This window comes from Lissotriton helveticus, chromosome 12 (genome assembly GCF_964261635.1).
Source record: "Lissotriton helveticus chromosome 12, aLisHel1.1, whole genome shotgun sequence".
NCBI classification, from domain to species: Eukaryota; Metazoa; Chordata; class Amphibia; order Caudata; family Salamandridae; genus Lissotriton; species Lissotriton helveticus.
In genome coordinates, this window is record NC_136073.1 from 842598772 (window position 1) to 842623132 (window position 24361).

The 24361-nt window shown below is 42.7% G+C and overlaps 1 protein-coding gene across 3 annotated transcripts in view; it reads right to left on the bottom strand.

The window, feature by feature from the left end:
- The window catches only part of LOC144798880 (phospholipid-transporting ATPase IK-like), a 694664-nt gene that overhangs the window by 27102 nt on the left and 643201 nt on the right, over window positions 1-24361 (bottom strand). For all 3 annotated transcript variants that reach the window (XM_078669975.1, XM_078669973.1, XM_078669972.1), the window contains one exon: window positions 2244-2483. In XM_078669975.1, the coding sequence (XP_078526101.1) occupies window positions 2244-2483 (240 nt within the window). The remainder of the gene's footprint in view (window positions 1-2243; window positions 2484-24361) is intronic.

Below are 24361 nucleotides of genomic sequence, written 5' to 3' on the forward strand. Positions count from 1 at the left end.
TGTAATATCAATACATCTAAGTCACGTAAATACAACACATATTGCATTACAAATGCTATAGGTGTCACATTTGCGAAAGGTGTAACTATTGACACTGTAAATGAAAAAGCTATTAATTTCACTATTTTCAAACCTAACACATAAATAAAAAAATTGTCATTTACAATACCAATAGCTCAAACTTTCCTAATGCGAGACCTATTGCATTGCAAATGCTTGTTGTTAATAAGTTAATGTCTACTTATTATACCTAGTATACTTCTTTTGTGATTTATGTTGTAATACTGTCTCAATTGCATAACAAGATTTTGATGACCAGAGTGATTTTAAAGAATTTTGTATTGAATAAATGAATTTTTAATGACTTACTGTGTACACTGGCTCCTTAACATTATCATGCCCGGTAGTTAGGTCGCTAACCTATTTCAGACCATTAGTTGCCATGGGGTTGTTTTATAAATGATGTTATTTCCATGCCCTAGGAATCCATATTAGTAGCAGGGGATCCTTGTTGTTTGACACAAGTTATGAAGCTCACAGACGCACTGGCAGAGGTTGGTGCATCTCAGAGATACACCTACTCCTGTGTTCCAGATGTTCACTGGCTGATGTTCCTCAGGAGGGTGTGGTCCCAAACATCAATTGAGATTTGAAAACAACGATAAATATAGACCAAAGTTGAAATCTATAATCAAAGTCCAGCCGGACAGATTTAATAATCAGTACAATCAGATGTGGCAAAATATTAAACAATTTCCAAGTGGGACACAAGCCTGTGTCCAACTACCACATACATACTAACATAGAGAAGCACAAACAATTACAAGGCAAGGCAAAGTCTGTGAATTGATCAAAATTAAAACAGACAGTTATTACTTGAGTACACTTTCTGTGATTTCACAATAAAAAGGTGTTTCAATCATCAAGTGTAAGCTGTCGACGACATTTCGATCCTTTATAAATGCAGGAGTTCCAAAAGATTAAAACAGGATTGTCTGCACTTAAGGTTACTTTCGATGTGCACTCCGATGAACAAGTGTAAGCATGCCCAATTGGGGGGTTGTGGAAACTAATGTAGGCAACGCCCAAACAATCGCTCAGAATAGTATTCGGTCAGTCCCGGAATGATAATGTGAGAAGCCCGTAATAGGGGGTCCAATACCAAAATAAGGTATGTGATCGAGAAATTAATCGTCGAGTAATTTCTCGATCACATACCTTATTTTGGTATTGGACCCCCTATTACGGGCTTCTCACATTATCATTCCGGGACTGACCGAATACTATTCTGAGCGATTGTTTGGGCGTTGCCTACATTTGTTTCCACGACCCCCCAATTGGGCATGCTTACACTTGTTCATCGGAGTGCACATCGAAAGTAACCTTAAGTGCCGACAATCCTGTTTTAATCTTTCGGAACTCACTATTGATTCAATCTGGCAGCTTACCGTTTTAAATACCAATAGAAGAATCTAACATTATTGGAGTAAAGGCATGTATTGATATGTCCTGATGATGGTCCTGCATTTATAAAGGATCGAAACGTCGTCGACAGCTTACACTTGATGATTGAAACACCTTTTTATTGTGAAATCACAGAAAGTGTACTCAAGTAATAACTGTCTGTTTTAATTTTGATCAATTCACAGACTTTGTCTTGCCTTGTAATTGTTTGTGCTTCTCTATGTTAGTATGTATGTGGTAGTTGGACACAGGCTTGTGTCCCACTTGGAAATTGTTTAATATTTTGCCACATCTGATTGTACTGATTATTAAATCTGTCCGGCTGGACTTTGATTATAGATTTCACCTTTGGTCTATATTTATCGTTGTTTTTAAATCTCAATTGATGTTTGGGACCACTGTCTCATGAAATATTGTATACCCTCAAGGTCCCAAACCTATTGCTACTTTGGGTTTCCCTTGTTCTATATAGCAGTTCCTCAGGAGGGGACATGGGTAAGCAGCACAAGGGTGTAGAACACAAATCACTTCAGAAATCACATAGAAGCATGTTTATCTCTCAGGTAAGTGCGCAACCCAAATAGTTTATGAGCAGTTACCTGCAGGTGAAATGTCATATACATAGTAATAGGTTATTTGGTCTGATCTTGCTGAGCTTCAATGCCTCACTCACATTTGCATTCAGGATCACAGCTGGGCTACTTTTTTCCCCTTTGACCACTTGAGGTAGAATGTCATTAGATGAGGTTCTTACTCCCATTACCTCGATGTACTCTCACCTCAATCGTAAGTGCAAACACCGCCGCTGTGCAGATGGTCGCAGAGAAGGCCTGGAAGTCACAAATCCCATCTGGTCCCGCCGTGTCCCAGAAGGCCGCAAAAGGGATGAAAAAGGTCACGAAAGACGTGAAGGCGCCGTACAGGACGGAGCGCAGGAAGAGCGAGTAGTTGAAGAGGGACTCTGTCTGGCCAACACGGTAGAGTTCTGGCAACCGAAGGCTGGTCTTGGCTCCCACATCCTGAGGAGCCAATGAAAGCAAAGGAGACAGGCAGAGTCAGATGTGCTAGGATAGTGACACAAGAAAACAAGTGGGCTACCACGATCTTTCTCTCTCAAACTACTCATTACTCTATCACCATAATCCCACAGCAAGGACCAATGAATGAACAGCACCATTTAAAACATGTAGCTATAGAGAGGAAGGACTGCAATAGGCCAAACAGAGTCACGTGACTTTAGCAAACGGTCGTCCACTCCATCAGCACAAATCAAATCTTCAAATACCAACAGCTTCCTTCGGAAGCGTGGTCAAAGTTATCAATGTCTTGAGAAATATTTAAACAACCTACCTGATTTCACTAAAAATTACATTACTTGTGTTTCAAATGCTCTTGACTCAGGAGAGCAGCTCTTTAAATTATAAGAACAGGACAATGCCGGGATGGGCAGACCCTTTGGCAGTGTCAGCCACCTGCCCCTGGAGCCCTGGAAACATACAGTATGTAGTCTGTTCTTCATTAGTAGAAGCACTTCACTCTACATCAAAGCCAACACTTCTCTAGTCTTGAACCTTTCACCTACTAAACATTGTTTCCAGGTGTGTTAGTCTAATTAGTTCAGAGGAACCAAAGCAAAACGGCAATATCAAGAGTGCCTTCGTTTGTCAAATACATTGAAGGACAGGAGACAGTGTCCTTAAAGATCTGGAGGAAGTAGTCAGCCTATTCACCAGTCTACTGGAGAGCGCGCTGTCTGAACATGCCAGAAGGCTTTCTGCACCCGTATGTCTTCTGGCTTTACAGCAAATAAAGCTATTTGCAGATGGGAGCTCACTAGTCAGTCCACTTTCCCTCTCTACTGTCCTTTACTGGAAATATCTGATCCGTGCCCTGCTTGTGTAGTGGAAGTGACATCACATAACCTTAGACAGCTGATGGCATCAAAGTATTGAGTTCTTGCACCACCTTTCCTCCTTAACAGAGTTCTGCTTGCTTCTGAGGGTCTGGTGGGAGGGCAAGTTGCCGACATTACCGAAAGTAAATATGTTATTCGAGCCACCTTCTTAACTTTATGTACCAGATGTAAGTGTCATGACTTCCATATTCCCTAAACCATATACTACATTAGTGGAATGTGAAATGGTTACCAAACGTGGACTAGTACCCAAGGTTAGAGGTCCCCAGGGGAAGCAAGGAACTACCCAAGGTGAATAGCCAGGAACCCCAAGGCACCCGTGTGCAGAGTGGTTACACCGGGTCAAACATCCATATGATAACACAGGGTAAGTTGCGGTTCGAAGTTTAGATTTCTAGGAACCTTCCCAAAGAACCCTGAAGGAACCCCTTGGATCAAGGATAGCTGCACCAGGGAGCCCAGGTGCATGGGGTGAAGTGGCGTCAGAAACCTCCATAGACGCCAATGGAGGTTCATGGAAGAACAACAGCTACAGAGTCTTGTAGACCAGGCCGGTGGAAACAGGACAAATATTCCAGATGAGAAGAACCTGGAAGCAGTTGGGACAGAGTCCAAACTACCCGGAGGTGACCAGGAGGCACTGTAGTGTAGTTCCTATTATCCCAATAGGCTCTGCGCATTGGAATAATACCTTCAATAGTAAAGGCCTAGACCAGACGTTAACTAGGTCTACTACTGTCGATATTAGACTTAAAGTTTTGGGTTTGCCAGCTAGCTCAGAGTTCACTAGAAACCTTCTCGAAAGTTCAGGAAGGAATTAACTTCCCTGATTAGACAAGAAGGGATTTAGTTTCTGACAACCATAGAACATGACAACTTTGCCTTCCCCTAATCAAGAGTGTATCTCGAGAGTCGTGTGAACAAAAGGCAATTTATTTTACTCAGTCAGTACGTGCATTCTTAGTCTCATCAGATTGTAGAGAAAAGGAAGAGACGGGCGTGTTCAATAAAAGATGTTATTTATTGATCAGTCTCTTTTCTCGTACAAGAGAAATGGATCGATATTATTGCAATACTTATGGTTAAGTAAAGTGCATACATTAAAAGCAGAAGTATAAAATAATACTGTAAAAACATTGATATGGTTTCTAAGCCATATGAAGGTTTAAAATGAATAAAATATATTACATACACATATACATTTGACTAATCGTACTCAACTGGTGTTTCTAACTACGCCTACCCCGTGTACCTGACCTAAGCCTAATACGTGGGCGGGAATAGAAAGTTACAGTTTAAGTTAAGTTTGTTTTTGCCAAGTGACTGACTAAAGAATTCTCTGCGAGGGGTTATTCAGTTCTGTACCTGGAATTAAGGATGAATGAGGGATGGTATCTCTCGTCTCTGGTCTCGATATTCCAGGCTGCCTGCGAGGGCTACCCGGAAGCGCCAGGGCTGGATTTCTCGGCAGGAGAAAGCAGCGCGTCTCGTTCTCAACGCGTCAGGAAGGCGGGGCTGCGCCAGCGGGGTCTGCTCTGCTCTGGGCTTCGGCAAGTCTGGCTGCTCCGATCTCGTCACCACAGCGTGTGTTTGCATAGGGCAATATTGGTAATATTTATACCTTTAAGGTGCCGAGATTGACGTAAGGATGGACATAGATACGTCAATAAGGATGTCATACGACCAGGTCGTTAGCACATTCTTTTGCTGAAGTTCTCGGTGAAATCAAAACAATGGCCGCAGGGTTTTTCCCAGGTTGTCATAGGTTTGATTTGTTATGAGAACTCCGTATGCCAAATCAGGGGCTGGAGGAATATCGCTTGTCTAATTAGATCGCAAGCGTTATGACCTAATCAGATAACACGTTCCTGTGCCGTAGTGTGGCTTCGTCAGATAACGGTATCTGCATCATGGGGGTTTGCTGCCTCATGGGCTGACTGCTAGTTAACTTGTTAGTTTGCTAACCAGAATAGGGTCAGGAATAGAGGGATCGATTCAGAACCTATAGGAATACATCACACCCACTCCACGATAACTATGGTCATATTTACTAATCTATGCATAGTAAAACATAGTACAACATACTATAGAGTAGTGTGTATACCTTACCACCCCAAAATACATAAATGCATTCTGAAATTTACAAATATACGGAAAAAATTGCAGTCATATGTATTGTATGCACTCAAGCTGTAGAATAATGCTAAATTAATTACGCATTTGTATACATTATTGCTATTCGGTATATAAGAATTTACACATGAAATGGCTCTTAATACAGAAAAAAAGTTCGAGACCATTTCATCACAGAATAAAATATTCATGAACATGCCAGCGGGCAGCTAAAGTCTATAAGCTATCTAAGTTTAGAAATCTTAGTTCTCTAAGAATAGTTCTTACTTTAAGCAGAAGATAGTGTCCCGAAAAATATGCAAAAATATTTTGGGGCTGCTGAAAAATTGCTGTCCGTGAACTGGAGGGAAAATTGTTCATGTGACTTTATTATCAAAGTCGAAGGCCAAATTCAGGGAACGCCGGGTACGAGTTTGTTCAAAAGTCTCTATTTCTGCTCTGGTGAGAACATCATATCATTTAGGCTTTCGAAAAAGTTGTCAACAGCTTCCTGGGAGAGTTCCACTAACTCGGAAATAGGTGTAACCATGCATTCATGCGCATGATTGTCTCCATTGACATTCTGATTTGGATTGCTGACAGAAGGTCGTACCTGATCGATGCTGCTTTCATCTTATACTTCACTACCCCTTAATCGTAGTGGTGAAGCTTCCACGAATGCCGTCATCAGGATTGGTAGCCTTTGAGGGCAGCACAAAGCATGAGCCTTGATCGGACTCAACAATGTTTCTGCATCCATTGGCGCATCTGATTGTAGCGTCAGACAGGTGTCTAACACGCATTCTTCTCCGCATAGCAGGCACCTTAATACAGGTAAAACACATCGTTGCCACATTGGTCGAAATGATAGAAACCAAGTCATGTTCAGGTCTCTAAGCCGGGATAGTCCCAGGATTTTTGATATCCGGTCCCGGTATCCAATGGCTAGGATTGTTTCTTCCCTTGTCGCAGGTGTTCTGTCTGTGACATGGTTTGCCATAACGAAATATAAGGACTAGGAATAGGATTCCTGCAATCAGTCCTAAAATGAGGGGAAGTCCGCCAAAAATCGAATGGACGAAATCTGGAAAAATACCCAGTATGGCTTTGAATGGTGTTAATGCCATGGAAAATACTGTCTTAAATACTTTTGAGACTCCACTGGTATCAGAAATATTTAAGATTTCATTCAGGATTTCTGCGAAATGTATGGGGGAATTAGTTGATAACAATGAATGTATCTCTGCAGTCGTCCTTGCGACTTGGAGATCATACGTTTCTTTTGATGACGTGAGCCTTGTCGGCGTCTGAAGAAGCACTGTTTTCATTCTGCTTAAAGTATCTATTCGAATAGAAGTAATTTTCAAGTTGGGCCATGCCCTTGCCTCCCTGTCTGGAAAGGAGCTGGGGAACAATGAGTGTCCACAGCACTTGACCTTCGTAGTCGTAGTTACGAGATAAGGAGTCCCGGGCATAAGACTACAACATCTGCGATCTACAATTAGAATGTAACTCCCATTATAGAGTCTTTGAAAGAATGGTTCAATCTCTGTTGCAGGTGCGCCTTGCTGGTGACATGAAAGGTTATTTGAGTTCCCTTCACAGGCTCCATGCAAACTAATTCCGTTACACAGAAGTGTACCGCTTAGTGACATTGCACAATTATTGCCACTAAGAAACACTTTCTGTCCTTTATTACTGACACATGCATGTGAATAGGGCAAGTTCCATGTTGTTTTAATGTACCCTTTTCCTAATTTTTCATACATGCCAGCCTGTATATATTTTTGGCAATATTGAAACCTGAAGGTTGAAATAGGAATATTAATTATCCCATGTATTATCCATTCACTGACAGGTCGTTCTGACATTGTCACTGGTAATCTCTCAAGTTTCTCAATGCTCAGGATTGTATAATCAGCTCCCTTTTGGGCCATACTGATTTGTCTATCAGTAAGGTTAAAGATATAGAATAGTGACGTTGTGTTGATTAAACGCCAAGGCACATAGCCTGAACGCAGATTTTGTAACGTCCAGCCAAGCTGTACAATAGAACGCAATTGGGACTGACCGTGTTGTAATAACAGTAAGTCTTGCGATAATATGTCGATTGATGAAGACACAATGCTGTCCAAAGAAAAAATTCTGGAGGACAGAGTCATTAACCCATTGTCCACTACAGAAAGTGATTTTCCCAAATTAATACGGTCAATTTCCCGTATCCTTTCTGCTGTCTCAATTTGAGTAACCTTCCAGGCCTCATTGTATGCTGCATATACAGAGGCTGCTATGAATCGCTTTTGACGCTGTTTGCGTGGTCCCATAGTGAAATCACGCAAGTCAGCACCATCAGTAAGTAAAGTTAGGTGTTGCTTAATTTCTGCCAGTGTGGAAGTTTGTAGCCATTGAAGGCATAATTTGCCCACACTGTAGGTGGTTATTATCCCTGGGTGATGTCTTTGAGGATATCTAGGGTCTGGCCTGGTCATTTTGAACCCCTGTGTTTTGTTCAGGAATCTGTCTTGACAGTTATTAGTATCTGTGGGCCAGATCAACCACTGTTTCCAATCTGGATGTGTTCTGTTTTGGTTTAATACATAATTTACGTCTATCTCTTCATCTGTAGAGCTATTGCTGTTCATTGTTGGTTTTGGAATAGACGGTTTATTAAAGTCTTTGATTTCGGCTAGGCCAAGACAGGTGGTTTGTTGAACAGTGTCATTTAAAAATATAACTTGTTCTGGGATCATGCAGGCTCTAAACAAAGATTCTATACCCTGTACTTGCTATTCTTTTGTGCCCCAAACACTTTTCAATTCAACATTTTTGTCCCAATAATCAAAACCAAAAGTATTCATTTGTTCAAAGAATGAGTCTGAATATATCAATTTCGTGTTGGTTATCATGGTCTTCGTCCCTGTCTTATTTGACAATTTGAAATAAAATGTTTCAGCATTACTTATGTTAAAACCTGAAAAGTATGAATATTTGTCGTAAACGGTTCTTGAGCTTCCTTTTGGAGGGGTTGCACAATGTTCCCATTGATTATAATTTAAAACATTTCTAGGTTGTGCAGATCTATGTAAAAAATGGTTGCCATAGTGGTTATAACAGTACATACTATCATAATTTGTAGAACCCTGCAAATAATCATGTTTGGTAAATTTAGCAGACATTACTAAGTCAGACATCATGTTATTAATGCTTTCGAAATCCCAATCATCAGCAAATGAGCTTGGTTTTACAAAATCACTCAAAGAGATCTTAATTTGGTGTGGATATTTCAGGATTTCAACCGGACCATAAATTTCGTAGTCTGTGTTGTCCCATGCTACCCCACCCGGTATAGGATTGGCTGTAAAGTTGACTGAAGAAAGTTCTCTTTTCTCGACGTGTGAAGATGTGTGTGGTTTGAGGATCAAGTTGATTTTCTGACTTGCTGTGTCCATTTTAGCATATTTTCCCTCAATGAAGCGTCCCAAAGTTAGTACCATGATGAGCCAAAGTATGAGGATAAATGCACCAAAACCCACCCAAAATTCAAGCCATGGAGAAAAATTAGATATGTTTCTTTCAGTTGTTTCAAAAGTTCTTTAGCTTTATCTTTAAAGGTTTTTGATGATGGCTGTGTCTTTGATTCACTGAAGCCTTCAGAGGAATCATCGAAGTTTATGAAGTAGCCGGATGCAGTTCTGTCAATTGTTCCAATTGGTTCAGGATTACTGTTTCTTGCATTTGCACTTGGTACTTCATTATAGATTGGTGTGTCTCTGCTAAATGTTTTTATTTGGGTTTTCAGAGGTCTAAGTTCCATTGCATTGTTGCATAGTCCTTGTTGTTCTTCTGTAGGCGTTTCGAATGTGAATAGCCTCTTTGTTAGAACCTCTGTCCTGGTAGCAAACCTTGGTGTTCTGCTACTTATTGGGAGTCCACTTGGCCTACTATTTGTTATCGGCCACATGATTGTGGTTTTACCAGGTCGATGGATACAACTCGGTTCTCCTTTTTACCAGCAAGTGGCGGTAGTACAACTGATCTTGTCCCGTTGACAGACAAGACAGGAACTGCTTTTCTGTAAGAAGGCCCAAATTCCTTCTTTACCGCGATCTTTTCTCTGACTAGATCCCCGACTTTTGGAATCCAGACAGGTCTTGCTGGGACAGGTGGTGGTTCTTCAGTGGTTGTTGGCTGTTGTTTCAACTTTATGTTGCTCAGGTCTTTTCTTGTTTTGTTTAAGTCCTGCAAAATAGCCAAACGGTCTTTGATATCAAAGCTTTTTTCTTTCACCACTGAAGTCTGACTGTCAAGGTCAGAGATCAACATCCTAGTTCCAAATAATAATTCGTACGGACTGAATCCCTTCAGAGAATTTCTTGGCAAGTTATTTAGACTACGTTGGACACTTATTAGATGTTTGACCCACCCAGCTCCCGAACCTAATATCCTTTCCGTTATAGATTGCTTTATGCCTTGGTTTTTTCTTTACACCATCCCGTATCCCTCAGGAAGGAAGTGAGAAGATTCCCGCTGTGCTATGCCCATTTGGCCATGTTTCCCCTCAGGCTGGAGGGCTAGAGTGAAAACAATGGTCAAACGTAGCATGCTCTTAGCGTATATGCCATTTAGACTCGCAAATCTTGTATAACAGTCCAGACGTCAGCCGAGTGCTGGTGATCTACATTATAAGTGGAAACTAGCCTGTATATGTTAATCGCAAGCCTTGCTTTTTACTCTTGATTTTTTCTGGAGTAAAACGACGAGGTATTAAACTGTTTCTCTCCCCACTGCGATCTCTGTTGCAGTTTGGGCAGTTTTTTACAAACATGGTGTGATGCAGGCTCATGCCTGGCCACCAATACCTTGATTGTAATTCTTCCAGAGAATCTTTTAGTTTGAGGTGTCTGAGACCCTCGCCCATATGTGCGTCTGCGATTAACAAGTTTCTCCTGTCCATGTTTGGAATCACTCTATCCCCCACTCCAGGGATTCGAGCAAAAGGGACGGAGTTTGCATCGATTATGTATGTATAATTGAGTGGATAGTTGATCGGTAGCGCTGAGCAGTCGCCTTTTGATGACGTTTTCACCGCCAGCACTGTTTCACCGTCAATGTATTTTAATGTACGCTTTTTTCGAACTACGGGAGCCGATTTAGTGGCTGCCGCTGTGGCTGTTTCAGCCAATGAATTCCCTGCAACGTGAACGCCATCGCGCTGATGACTCAGTGAGTGTGTCACGTGAGTCTTTGGTAGTTCTTTTTGTAAAAGAGCTATTTGTTCCCAGAGCAGTTTCTGCTTTATTGTTGCATCTGTGTCATCTTTGTAACCGTTTTGAATCCATGTCTGCAAATCCTTGTTATATGATTTGACGCAGTAATATGAATCTGACACTATAAGTGTCGGGAATTCGCGATCCGCATTATCTAGCGCCATTTTCAATGCTAATATTTCAGTTTGTTGTTCTGAATTAGTTTCTACTGAGTGTGTTTTTGTTAATAGAGGTTTTAGTTTACCTCCGCGCCACACTTCTTTTGTAATCCCACATGTGGGGTTGTATGCCTGTTCTCCCCAAACGGGGGGTTGAGCATGTCTGTCTGTATAAATTACACAGGCGTAATGTCGTAAAGGCAGAATGTCGATTGGCAGAGGGAATGTTCTTTCATATTCTAGATTTTCCATTTCTTCTAGTTCTGGATCAAAGTAATAGTATACTTTGTCCGTTGTGATTGAATTCACCCATTGTACCCATTCCGGATTCAATGTTGTTGTTGGTAAATTACACGGTGTTGTTAGTGCCTCAAAGGCTGATTCTGCTGTTCTGACTGTGACATGTCTACCGTCAGCTTGATCTTTTTCTCTAGCTATTGCGGTTTGAACTGCACGAATAATTTTTTCTTTGTTGCTGAATTTCTGTTCAGCTTCTGTGTACAAGTGTGATTTGAATGCAATTGGTACCTTTTCTCCCTCATTAGAGGTTAGGTATGTGAATCCGCATCTCCCTGGGATGACTCGAATCACAAGATTGCGTGTGTTATCACGTGTTTCTAATTTTGTTTTAATTAGCATGTCTGTTTGTAAGGATCTCAAAATTTCTGTGTGTATTTGAGTCCAATTGGATCTTTTAAAATCTGGTTTTATTAGATCATAAAGGGGTTTGACCCTTTCTGCGTAATTTGCAATGTATGTTCTTCCGAAATTTAGGAAGCCTAGAATTGACTGTAGGTTTTTTAGTGTTCTAGGTGCTTGGAGCACGGCACATTTTTCTAGAAAATTGTCGGCCAGGCTTTTGCCCTCACTTGATAATTCATATCCTAAGAACAGGACTGTCAGATGGGCAATTCTGGATTTTTTAAAGTTGAATTTGTAACCCTCTGCTGCGAACCCAAGTATTATGGTGTTCACTCTCTTCAAGTGAGTCTCCAAGTCATCATCTGTTAAGTATATGTCGTCGACATACGATAGTGCTTCGTCGTCATATGTTTGTAGTAATTCTGTTACTCTCGCTGAGAATACTCCCGGGCTGTTCTTGTACCCCTTGGCTAACCGACAGAATTGTTTTTGAGTGCCATTTATTGAGAACGCAGACAAATATCTGCTCTCTGGTGCTATGTTTTGTATTTTTTGCGCACTATGTTATTCATTAGTGCAGCACTATGCGAATTTTGCACTGCAAAAGTTTTGCAACATGAGTTAAGGTGTCGGTAATCCAAAACTAGACGATATGAATTGTCTGGTTTGGAGACCGGAAACAAAGGGTTGTTCATTTGTGAGGTGCAAGTTTCAATCACCCCCTGGTATTCTAGCTGATCTAGGATTTCTTTTACCTGTTTTTTAGCTTCTTGCTTAATTGGGTACTGTCTCTGTGCAGTAGGTTGTGATTTTAACTGGATTTTGTGAGGAGGAGAGTCCTCATCCCATCCTACGTGATTTTTATATAAAGCAGGAGCTAGAGCTACTGCCCACTTTCTAGCAAGTGTGTATTTTTTATGAATTGGGATGTGATTTGAGAAGGCAGGCATAATTATTTCTTCGCCATGAGGGCACTCCCTGACAAACTCTGGTGGCCAGTCTTTTTCAGCTAGAAGGATGTCATAGCCCTTGGAGAGATTATCCCAAAATAGTCCCCTTATTTTTCTAGTCTTATCCCCCTCTATACGTAATGTTATTTCGTATATTTTGTGAGGTTTGCTAACTCTGGTGTCTGCAGTTTCCACTTGAAGATATTCATTCGTGTCCACTGTCTCCAGATGATTCATAAGGACTTTGCGAGCTATGCTCACTTCTGCTGCGCTGTCTAGCATTGTCTGAGCCCATTCTCCGTTTTTCAGTTGTGTCCTCAGTATTCTCGGCATTGTTAACTACCTTGATACTGGCTACCTTCTTTCTTGGAAATTGTAATTTCTTTTTTAGTTGAGCAGGTTCCTTGTCTTTGGACTTGGCGTGTTCTTCTCTTTGTTCTGATCGTCCTCTTCTTTCCGATTTCTGCGAGGAAGTCTGAAAAGATTGAGAGGGACGTGTATCAATGTCTTGATATCTATCAGGCTTCTTTATATTATCCCTATTTCTAAGGTTATATCTTTTCCCAGAGGGGTCACTCTGAGGTGACCTGTGTCTTTGGTTCGGAGATTTTTCTCTTCGCCTAGGAGACCTTCCTCTGGACTGGAATTTCTTTTCTTTAGGATTGGATTGTTTGTTTCCATCCCAGGTCTTTTTCTGTGATGTTGAATTATTATTAAAAAATATTTTTTCAGGACTTTCAATCAGTTGTGGTTTTACTGGTATTCCACCTAAACTATCTCTACCTAGTTCCTCATAGGATTTTTCTATGATTCTGGCAATTTCAGCTGGCTGGTCTGCTATATCTGTCTCTTTTAACCTCTGGCGGATCGCCACGTTCGCTGCTTCACCTTTTATGTTGGCTAATAATATAGCTGAGACCTGCTTGAAGTCTTTTAGTAATTTCATACCAAGAGTTAAAGCGGGTTCTGGACCATATTCATCTTGAATTTGTTTTAGCACATCTGGTATTACCGAAATGGATGGAACACCGTGTGTTTTTGTGTAGATGGAAGCAAAGACTGTACCCCAAGTGTCACAGTCCTCAATGTGTGGTGCGATTCCCATTGGAAGACAGATAGTCAGAATCCTGTGTTTTTCTAACGGGGTGGTGTCGGGAAACACCGCCTCTATTTGGGTGATCTTCTGTGCCAACCAGAATGGTATTTGTTCCCGTTTAGTCGGTACTTTACCTAGGCAGGATTGTATGTTCTGTGGTGTAATTTTATTTGTGTTCCCCTGGTGAGGGGTCAGCTGTGGAGTTTTAATTGCTGGCTGAATTGTTGAAGTCCGCATCACATATTGGACTAATTGTCTATGTATTTTTATTAATTGTTTTAGCTGTGTTAAAAGGTTTGCTGCAGACATCCCGTCGATGTCTGGATGTGGTGTGTATCCGGCTAGGACCGGCCACGTTGCTCCTGGTCTACCTAAAGGACCGAGCCTGGTGATGTGATTATTATGTTTTAGGGCGCCATCCAATAAGAGCAGGTGCTCTTGAAATTTGAGTGGTACTTCCACCTCCTCGAAAGGAGTGTACGTTTCAGGAGGTTCCTCTATTTTGTAATAGTGGAAGTACTTTGTTACAGCATTTGCTGCTGGAAAATGTATCCATGAATAGTATACCTCTGTCTGCCGATATTCGTGTGCCTCAATTACGAATATGACTGTGCCACCTCTAGGTGTCAGTCCATTTTCTATAAGTTTTAAGGTTATAGATTTCCTTTTGATGACCGGGATGAGTATTATATCCTGGTCTGCTTCTTGCAGTGCAGTATCAGCTGCTGCTATTTCAGCTGCTAATCTAACTGCCTCTCTTTCATCATCACTGTCTGCCATTTTACCGACAGGAAGCTTATTTCTTTTGTTTGCAGATCAGGTTTCTTATGGAAACAAAGATTAGATGCACAATATATTGGAACGGTTTATCCTTCAACGTTGACTAAACCAAGAACCATACATAGGAGTTTCCTCCTGCGAGGTTTTGGAGGATATTACCTTTCACCCACTCCAGACGTCTTTGGAGTATTATGGGGAAAAGGGGTCTGAGTGAGAAAGCACGACTGAGTTACTCTAAATGTCTTACGTTAGTTTTATCGCCCTTTCCAAACGCGTTGGGCGCCATGTAGTGTAGTTCCTATTATCCCAATAGGCTCTGCGCATTGGAATAATACCTTCAATAGTAAAGGCCTAGACCAGACGTTAACTAGGTCTACTACTGTCGATATTAGACTTAAAGTTTTGGGTTTGCCAGCTAGCTCAGAGTTCACTAGAAACTTTCTCGAATGTTCAGGAAGGAATTAACATCCCTGATTAGACAAGAAGGGATTTAGTTTCTGACAACCATAGAACATGACAACTTTGCTCTCCCCTAATCAAGAGTGTATCTCGAGAGTCGTGTGAACAAAAGGCAATTTATTTTACTCAGTCAGTACGTGCATTCTTAGTCTCATCAGATTGTAGAGAAAAGGAAGAGACGGGCGTGTTCAATAAAAGATGTTATTTATTGATCAGTCTCTTTTCTCGTACAAGAGAAATGGATCGATATTATTGCAATACTTATGGTTAAGTAAAGTGCATACATTAAAAGCAGAAGTATAAAATAATACTGTAAAAACATTGATATGGTTTCTAAGCCATATGAAGGTTTAAAATGAATAAAATATATTACATACACATATACATTTGACTAATCGTACTCAACTGGTGTTTCTAACTACGCCTACCCCGTGTACCTGACCTAAGCCTAATACGTGGGCGGGAATAGAAAGTTACAGTTTAAGTTAAGTTTGTTTTTGCCAAGTGACTGACTAAAGAATTCTCTGCGAGGGGTTATTCAGTTCTGTACCTGGAATTAAGGATGAATGAGGGATGGTATCTCTCGTCTCTGGTCTCGATATTCCAGGCTGCCTGCGAGGGCTACCCGGAAGCGCCGGTGCTGGATTTCTCGGCAGGAGAAAGCAGCGCGTCTCGTTCTCAGCGCGTCAGGAAGGCGGGGCTGCGCCAGCGGGGTCTGCTCTGCTCTGGGCTTCGGCAAGTCTGGCTGCTCCGATCTCGTCACCACCGCGTGTGTTTGCATAGGGCAATATCGGTAATATTTATACCTTTAAGGTGCCGAGATTGACGTAAGGATGGACATAGATACGTCAATAAGGATGTCATACGACCAGGTCGTTAGCACATTCTTTTGCTGAAGTTCTCGGTGAAATCAAAACAATGGCCGCAGGGTTTTTCCCAGGTTGTCATAGGTTTGATTTGTTATGAGAACTCCGTATGCCTTATCAGGGGCTGGAGGAATATTGCTTGTCTAATTAGATCGCAAGCGTTATGACGTAATCTGATAACACGTTCCTGTGCCGTAGTGTGGCTTCGTCAGATAACGGTATCTGCATCATGGGGGTTTGCTGCCTCATGGGCTGACTGCTAGTTAACTTGTTAGTTTGCTAACCAGAATAGGGTCAGGAATAGGGGGATCGATTCAGAACCTATAGGAATACATCACAGCACAGGAGCACAATACCAGCACTGGTTGGAGGTTCCTGCTGTAGCATGGTTAAGAAGAAACAGCAGCTGTGGAGACCAGGTGACATTACAGAAACCCAGGAGCCTTTCACAAGCTGTCCCTCATCAATCGACAGGTGTAGGATGATCAGTGGCTGGCAGGACCACCAATAAGCCTTGGCAAATGCAAACAATGGTTCGCATGAGAAGATGCTTGGTTGCAGAAGAGCAAGGTCTTGGGGACTAACCCAGCAAAGGTAAGTCAGGACCAGCACTCAGCACGATGGAGAGCCAGATGGACTTGGTGGAGCCCCATCGAGGCCCTCTGGCAGCAGGCACAGGAGGTCACAAGGAAGCCTCAACAACACGCAGAAGAGGAAGGCCCATGATGCAGAGGATACAGGCAGGATTACATGCTTGGAGCTGTGTAGTGCTGGACACAAGGGCTACTTGGGGCCTGAAGAGCTTTCATGAAGAAAGCTAGCAAGCCTTGGCAATGACAAACAGACACAGTGAGCAGGGAGGAGGTCCACGTTACCTGGGGAGGAATTACAGTCTCCAGACTTACAGGGAAGACTGGCCAGGCATCCGGAGAACCAGCAAACCAGCCCCTGTGTTACAGAGTTGGGCAGTGTCCGTGGGACAAAAGGATCAGCAAACCAGTCATTGACGTAGAGGGGCCTGCAGATGCAGGGAAGTGACTCCTCCAATTCAAGGGAGATTTCTTCAGACTAGGATGCAGGTTAAGTCCTTGATGACTCTGAGGATGCACAGCCTGGAGTTGAAGAACTTTAAAAATCATAGGGACAAAGATACAGCAGGATTCTTCCTAATGGGAGCAGTCTTCTCATGGGTCCTGGCTTGAAGAACAGCAGAGTTCCAGTGTTCACCAGCAGAAGAATGTTTGAACTTTCTTCAGAGGACAGGCAGTCAGATCTAGAAGTTGTTATTGAGATTAATCTAAGGGCCTACCCTCAAGGGAGCCCTTAAGTAACCCTAAAAAGGGGAAGGGTCGGTGGTGACTCACCTATCAGAGGGGGTCAGGGACGCAACTCAGCTGGCTTAGCCAGTCAGATGTTCCCAGGGGCCAAGATTCAAATGGCAGAATCAAGTGGCCACCTGGAGGAGCTCTGGGGCACCTCCCTTTGGAGGAGCTGGTCAGGGGGGTGGACACTCTTACGTCCTTTGTGTGATTGTGTGCCAGAGTGGGAGCCAAGGGCACCTGGACTGGACAAAAGTGGTTTATGCAAAGAGGGCACCAGATGTGCCCTTCAATACAGTCTGGTGGCGCTCGGAAGCGCCCCATTCCTACCTACTTCTATTGGAGAGGTAGTTACACTTCTCCTTTGCCAGAAATCCTTTGTTCGGCTTTTCCTGTGTGAGTTAGGCTCATCAGTGGGGGAGGGAGGGTGTAGAACAGTGTCTGAGCCTGGCAGCAGGGCGGGCTGGCAGGCAGACCCTGTAAGGCTACACATGTGGGTATAGGGGAGGTCCTCTAAGGAGCTGCCCAGTACATGGTATCATGGAACTAACACTGGAATGGGTGTAGTTGCTGATTCCAATATATTTGATACCCAACATGACCAGGTTTGGGGTAGCGATTAAGTAACTGGACATCTCAACAGTGTAAACTATATACCTTAAAATGGCTGTCCCATACTTACAAATCCCAGAGAATGGAGTCCGGGGTTTGTAGGGGTATCTCTGCTCGTGCATGGGTATCCACATCCTTTGAACCATACACCCTGCCCTTGGACTGGAGGGCTTACCTTAGGGGTGACTTATAGGTTTTAGGTGTAGTGACCGGGATATAAGGGAAACCTTATATCTAAAGTGAAGGTTACATACACCCTGTCACACAGACTGCAATAGAAGTTCTGCAGACACAGTTTGCATGGGCTCCCATGGGTGGCATAATACAACCGGCAGCCCATGAGAGACCCCTAGTGTACCAATGCCCTGGGTACCTCAGTACCGTATACGAGGGACTTACAATGGTACCCCTGTATGCCCATTGTGGGGTGTACAAAGTACGTACCAAGAAGTTTAGAGGAGAGAGCAGAGTCACTGGGATCCTGCTGAGCAGGATCCCAGTGAACTACAATCAAATCACACTGTGCCAGAAAGATCCTACTTTCCTACACTTAAAACACATGAAATGGGACTTTTGTGGCATTTTTACTGAGCCATATTTATTGATTACTATCACAGAGTTTACTTCATAAATGGTGAATTGGTCTGGTAGAACATGTGAATATTGCCATATGCATTCATTTGGACAACTGTAAAGCTCCAAGTGAGGCAGGTTGTCCTCTGAACCCTCACAAAGCTTCTGATTGTGGCTGCCACACTTTTATGTGGGCGTCTCAGAACTTGGACGTGGCTCTCAAAACTGGACCTTTTGTCACTTTAATGAATCTGCATCAGACCTTCTGAATTAAGCCTTATGTTCTTGTTTATCGATGCACAAGAGTCCAGTCATCTGGAGATTCAGGGTACAGCGACACTAGGAATCTGCTGGAACTAATGTCCAGTCTTGGTCTGGAATAAGTTGTCTGGGGGATTTCCCATTCGGGTGGGCATCTACTAGATGGGATCTTCACAGACAACCCCTATCTCTCACCTACCAGTTTAGTCCAGCTCGCGAGGTCCGATCATTCCACCATCCTTTTTGTATCTGAACCTTCCCATGGTCTATGATGCAGGGAACTTGCCTGTGCACAGCTATAAGCGTCGGCTATGGCATTCGATTGACGCTAACGATTTACAGGAACTTCTCTCTAACAGCAGGCCCCCAATAGCGAATAACCCATGCCTGGATTAAGTCTGCAATTAATGCTTTAGCTCCTCTTGAAGAGGGATGGTGCGGGAGAGAAAGACCCTCAGAGCCATAGTTTTCTGAGGACCTTCATTTTGAAAAAACGCTATGCAGTAGGTAAGAATGCCACTGGAGGCGTGATTATGATATGGCGGCGAAGAACGCCTATAGAAAGATGATTGCTAAATACAAAGAAAAAAAGTTCTCCGTCAAATCTGCTTAATTTACCGATAAATTAAATAATGCAAGTAACTGCCCTAAAGAACTTTCTGCCACCTTACAAAAACTCTCTGAACCCCCAGAGGAAAGAATGCAGTGATTGATCAAACTTACTGTAACACTCTAGCATTGTTTTTGTCCAACAGAAAATGCATGATATTTACAACGCTCAAGCTCACTCTTCTAAGTCACTCGTCAGCCAAACCGCCCATCTTAATCACTCCTCTCCCACTTCCATGGAGCAGGTGGTCCAAATCCTCAGGACTACTAGGTCTGGCTCCTCCACTGACTCTTTCCCTACTAACACTATCGGTCTAGCTCCAGAAATCATAGGTTCCCACCTAACTGAGATCTTTAATCTTATTTTTCAGACTGGGGACTGCCCCAATCTTTGGAAAAAAGTGTTTATCTTACCCCTCATAAAAAAGCAAACTTAGACACCTCTGACCCTGACAGCTATCGGCCCAACGCCTGTTTTCCTTCACCTGCTAAGATTATTGAAAAAATTATCAATCATGAACTCACCTCTTTTATCAACAATAATCATCAGCTCGATGATTCCCAGTACGGCTTTAGGTCACAGCATAGCACCGAGCTGGCTGTCATTAATGCAACTGAGGAAATCAGAAGTACAGTGGACCCAGGCAGGAATTCTGCATTGATTCTGATGGACCTCTCAGCGGCATTCAACATCGTCGATTAGGGTCAGCTGACCAGCCGTCACCAGGATCTAGGCATAGGTGGCTCTGCCTTATCTCTTCTCAAATCTTTTTTAACAGACCGAGAGCAAGTAGTGGACATTGGTAACTCAGTCTCTGCTCCTTTTCAGCTCCCTTGTGGTGTATCTCAGGGCTCCTTCCTTAGCCCCTCTATTTTTACCAAGTACGTCACCCCTCGGACATAACTCAATAAATCCTTTGGGTTTGCCATAGTGTCATATGCTGATGACACCCTGATTATTCTCTCTGTATCAAGCAGCTCTCAGGACATAGCTTCCAGGTTTCACCAGTGCATGCAACAGATTAGCAAATTAATGCTCCAAAACTGCCTGAGGCATAACTAGGGTAAGACCAAGGTTCTGCTTTTAAGATCCAAAAGTTCCTCTGGACACCCAGCTGGTAGCCCCCTGGTCTGGGTAATCTGCCCACCCCATCCTTGAGTTACCACATTAATGCAATCTCCTCTTCCATCTTTCTCATCTTAAAAATTGCCAAGAAAGTGTGCCCATATGTTCCGGAGACCCTCCAGAAAACAGTGGTCTCCGCCCTTAGCTTTTCCAGGCTGGACTACTGCAACAGCCTCTTCACTGGCCTGCAGAAGGGCTACTGGCCAGACTCCAGGTTCAGCAAAATGTGGCTGCCCAATTGCTGTTGAAAATTCCCAGGTAGCAACATGAACATTCGGGAAATTTTCCAGGGACCTGATGCACTGCTCAATTCACTCTAGTGAGTGTAAACCATAAGTTTCCATGTAATAGACTAAGTGTTTCAAACATAAACAAAATTTAAACCACAGTGTTCATTCATTTATACAATTCAATTAAATATCACAGACATAAACATCATGATTTTGTTGCTCGATGAGTATTTAATCAGTATTCTTCTGAAATTGTTGTATAGTCACAAAATCGAGTACTGAAGCAACAAGTTCAATTATACATCCCAATGCATTTCGGGCTGAACAATCTGCCCTTCGTCAGGGGATTCTATAAAGTAATAATGATACATATTAATCAACAATATCGGCAGAGGTGTCACAGCAAATCATTAAATGGGATCAAGAAATGTTACTAATGGGGCGTAACACATCATTGTGGGATGGAAAATAGTAAGCGATCAAGAGAAAGACCCATAGTATCAAGTGTGGGATAGAAATAGTGCGCAATCAAGAGATAGACCCATAGTACCAAGGTCCCAGTATCACAAAACCAGGAGAGGACACCGGTTCAGGAAAACCCAGCCGGAGAAACTCACGAAACAACAAACTCAGGTGCTTAATAAAGGATGTTCTTTTGTCCCCACGAACCAAGCCAGGAGTTTAGACGCACAAATTGACGTATTTAAATTCACTCGTAAACTACGATTGCGTCATTTTTTCTCTACTCTTGACACTAATCCACCTAGCTTAGATGACACAGAATACCAAGAGTTCAGACCCAAGAGTACGTTCATCTCTCCTATCTCTCACAAGACTATAGATCTTTTTGAAACCCTAGTCAAGCAAGACATCGCTAAAATACCACAACAAACTAAATCTCCATCTAACCTCAGTCCCGCAGAAAAGTCAGCATTACGAACACTCCAGGCCAACACCAAGTTACATTTCACCAAGGCTGACAAAGGTGGAGCCTTGGTTATCATGGATAAATCTCAATATGAACGTAAGGTTGAAAATATGATACAGGACACCACCACATACCTACCTTTACCCAAAGACCCCACGAATGAGTTTCAGGTGGTCTTAGACACCATTCTCAATAACGCTCTCGAAATGAAATGGATCAATAAAAAAACAAAAGAATACCTGTTTACCAGATTCCCGCGCAGACCAAGGCTCTACATGGTGCCAAAAATTCACAAATCATTGTTAGACCCCCCCTTGAGACCGATAGTCTCGGGCTGCGGTTCTATCCATGATACGCTAGGACGGTACCTAGACGCATTCCTCCAACCCATTGTGCAATCAAGTAACACATACATACAAGATACCACACATCTTCTTAACATCCTTAGAGAAATCACGATCCCCTCAGACAGACAGATATGGCTGTGTACTGTTGACGTTGTTGCGTTGTACACCTCCATCCCACATATGGAAGGGATGGAAGCAATAGAATGGGCCCTTCTGAGAACAGACACGCAGAGAGCCAATCTAACGTTCTTAATGGAGATCCTCCATTTTTGCTTATTCCACAGCTACTTCAATTGGCAAGTACGTTATTTTCTACAGTCAAATGGTACATCCATGGGCTTTTCAGGAGCCCCCAGCTACGCAAACATCTTTATGATGAAGTTTGAACAGGAACACATACTCTCACAACCCCAATGGAGCCCTCACTTGCTCGCTTTCAAAAGATATATCGATGATATTCTCATCGTATGGCAAGGCACTTTTGAGGATCTGCAAAGCAATTTAATACAGCTCAACACCATTAACCCAAGAATACAATTCACACATCACATAGCTGCATCACAAATTCCATTTCTAGATGTGATGATCACCACATCTCATGGGAGCATCGAGACTGGCATTTTCTCTAAACCCACTGACAGGAACAATGCTTTGGCTTACCAAAGTTTCCACCCTTGGTCGCTAAAAAGGCACCTTCCCTATTCCCAGTTCCTTCTAATCAAACGGATTAATTCAGATCACACCACTGGCATGCAGACGATTGAGGTCTTCAAGGATAAATACAGACAGAGAGGTTACCCTGACACAATCCTTGAACAAGCAGCCACTCGAGCCTCTACGGTAACTCGTGAGGCCCTCTTAAAAAAGAAAACGGAGCCCAGAACGGCTTCTAGAGAAGTGTTTGTATCAACCTTCTCTACACAATCAAAACTAGTGAAAACCATCATATTAAATCGATGGTCCCTATTACAATCTGAACCAGACGTTGGGGGCATGTTTAGTTCGCCACCGCTTTTCGCTTACAAAAGAGCACGTAACCTTAAGGAAGTTCTCAACACGAATCCCCCTAAACCTAACGTACAGCAAAAAGGTTTGCTTAAATGCATGAACTGCTCCAATTGCAATAATGCCATTATTGGCAAAACCATCAACCATCCAAGGTCAGGCAAACCTATTGCTCTCAAATGCACAGCGACTTGCAACAGCAATTATGTTGTGTATTACATAAAATGCCCTTGCGGCCTCTATTATGTAGGGAAGACAGAGCAAAGCTTGCGCATCCGCATAACTGAACACAAGAGTCGTATACGTACACAGAACGTGAATTCTCCATTAGCCCAACATTGGCTCAAGTGCAGGCATAACATTGCTCAACTGAAATTCGGCATCCTCGAGGTTATTGACTCTAATCTTGAACATGATCGAGCTCAGGTATTATCACAGCGAGAATCATACTGGATCTGGTTTCTGCAGACCCTGACCCCCACAGGGTTAAATGACAAATTCGAATTAGCTTGCTTTTTGTAATTTTTCATTACTGTGTTGCTTACAGCATGTTTTCTCTAGGACTTCTTCATAATACCTTTTGAAGATTGTGCACACTGTTAGTGGCAGCTCCTAGTGTTTATAACTGTCTTTGTGTATATTTCGAGGTATCGTCAAATAGTATCATTGTTTGTCATGTTTAGTTTCACTTTAGTCTGGACTTAACCTGAAGTGCATTTTAATAAAGTTTCGACATGTTTTTAGTATTAGAACACATCACACGCATGTTTTTCGGTGAATTTCTTAGTTTATTCACTATCCACACCCGTGCTTCGGCTTCTCCTCACACAAGATGGCATTTGCCACGTCAGTCCTTTCTTTATCTCCACACCCTAATATAGGAAGTTTGTCTCACTTCCGTCACTCTTAGACTCGTAGGAACCTTCCGGCTCACCGGCTGACCAACGAGATACATTTCTGGGTGAGTCCCTGTTCGCCTTACCGCGTTTCCTTCACGGAGACAGTCACGTCTATTTTACTTCCTTAAACACTCCCTCTTAATCGTTTTGTAGGGACGCCATACATTGACGTGATTGTGACTACCTACCCGTATTGAAACAGAGAGGGTGAGTGCATATTATCTTAATCTTGATCACACCTCATCATAATGCGTTTTTGACTACTAAAGCCGATTCATATATTTTTTCCAGTTGGCTTTTCATTTGGAAAACGAACTAGGTCTCACATTCGCATTAAAGGGCATTTCAGAGCGTCCCTCCGTTCTCTCCAGTAAGCGTTGAACCCCGCACGTTAAGAGCTCGCTCACATGTTGCACCCAGGCTCGTTTTGCTTTCACCTAATTTTTCCGCCCGTGGGTTCACGACTGATACATGGCTCGTTACCTTCCATGCCACATTTTCTGTTTGACTTTCCCACTTTCTCTCTTATGTTGTTCTAACCCATTGCACAAGGCTGGTTTCCGTTGGCCACTATCTTGATACTATGGGTCTATCTCTTGATTGCTCACTATTTCTATCCCACACTTGATACTATGGGTCTTTCTCTTGATCGCTTACTATTTTCCATCCCACAATGATGTGTTACGCCCCATTAGTAACATTTCTTGATCCCATTTAATGATTTGCTTTGACACCTCTGCCCA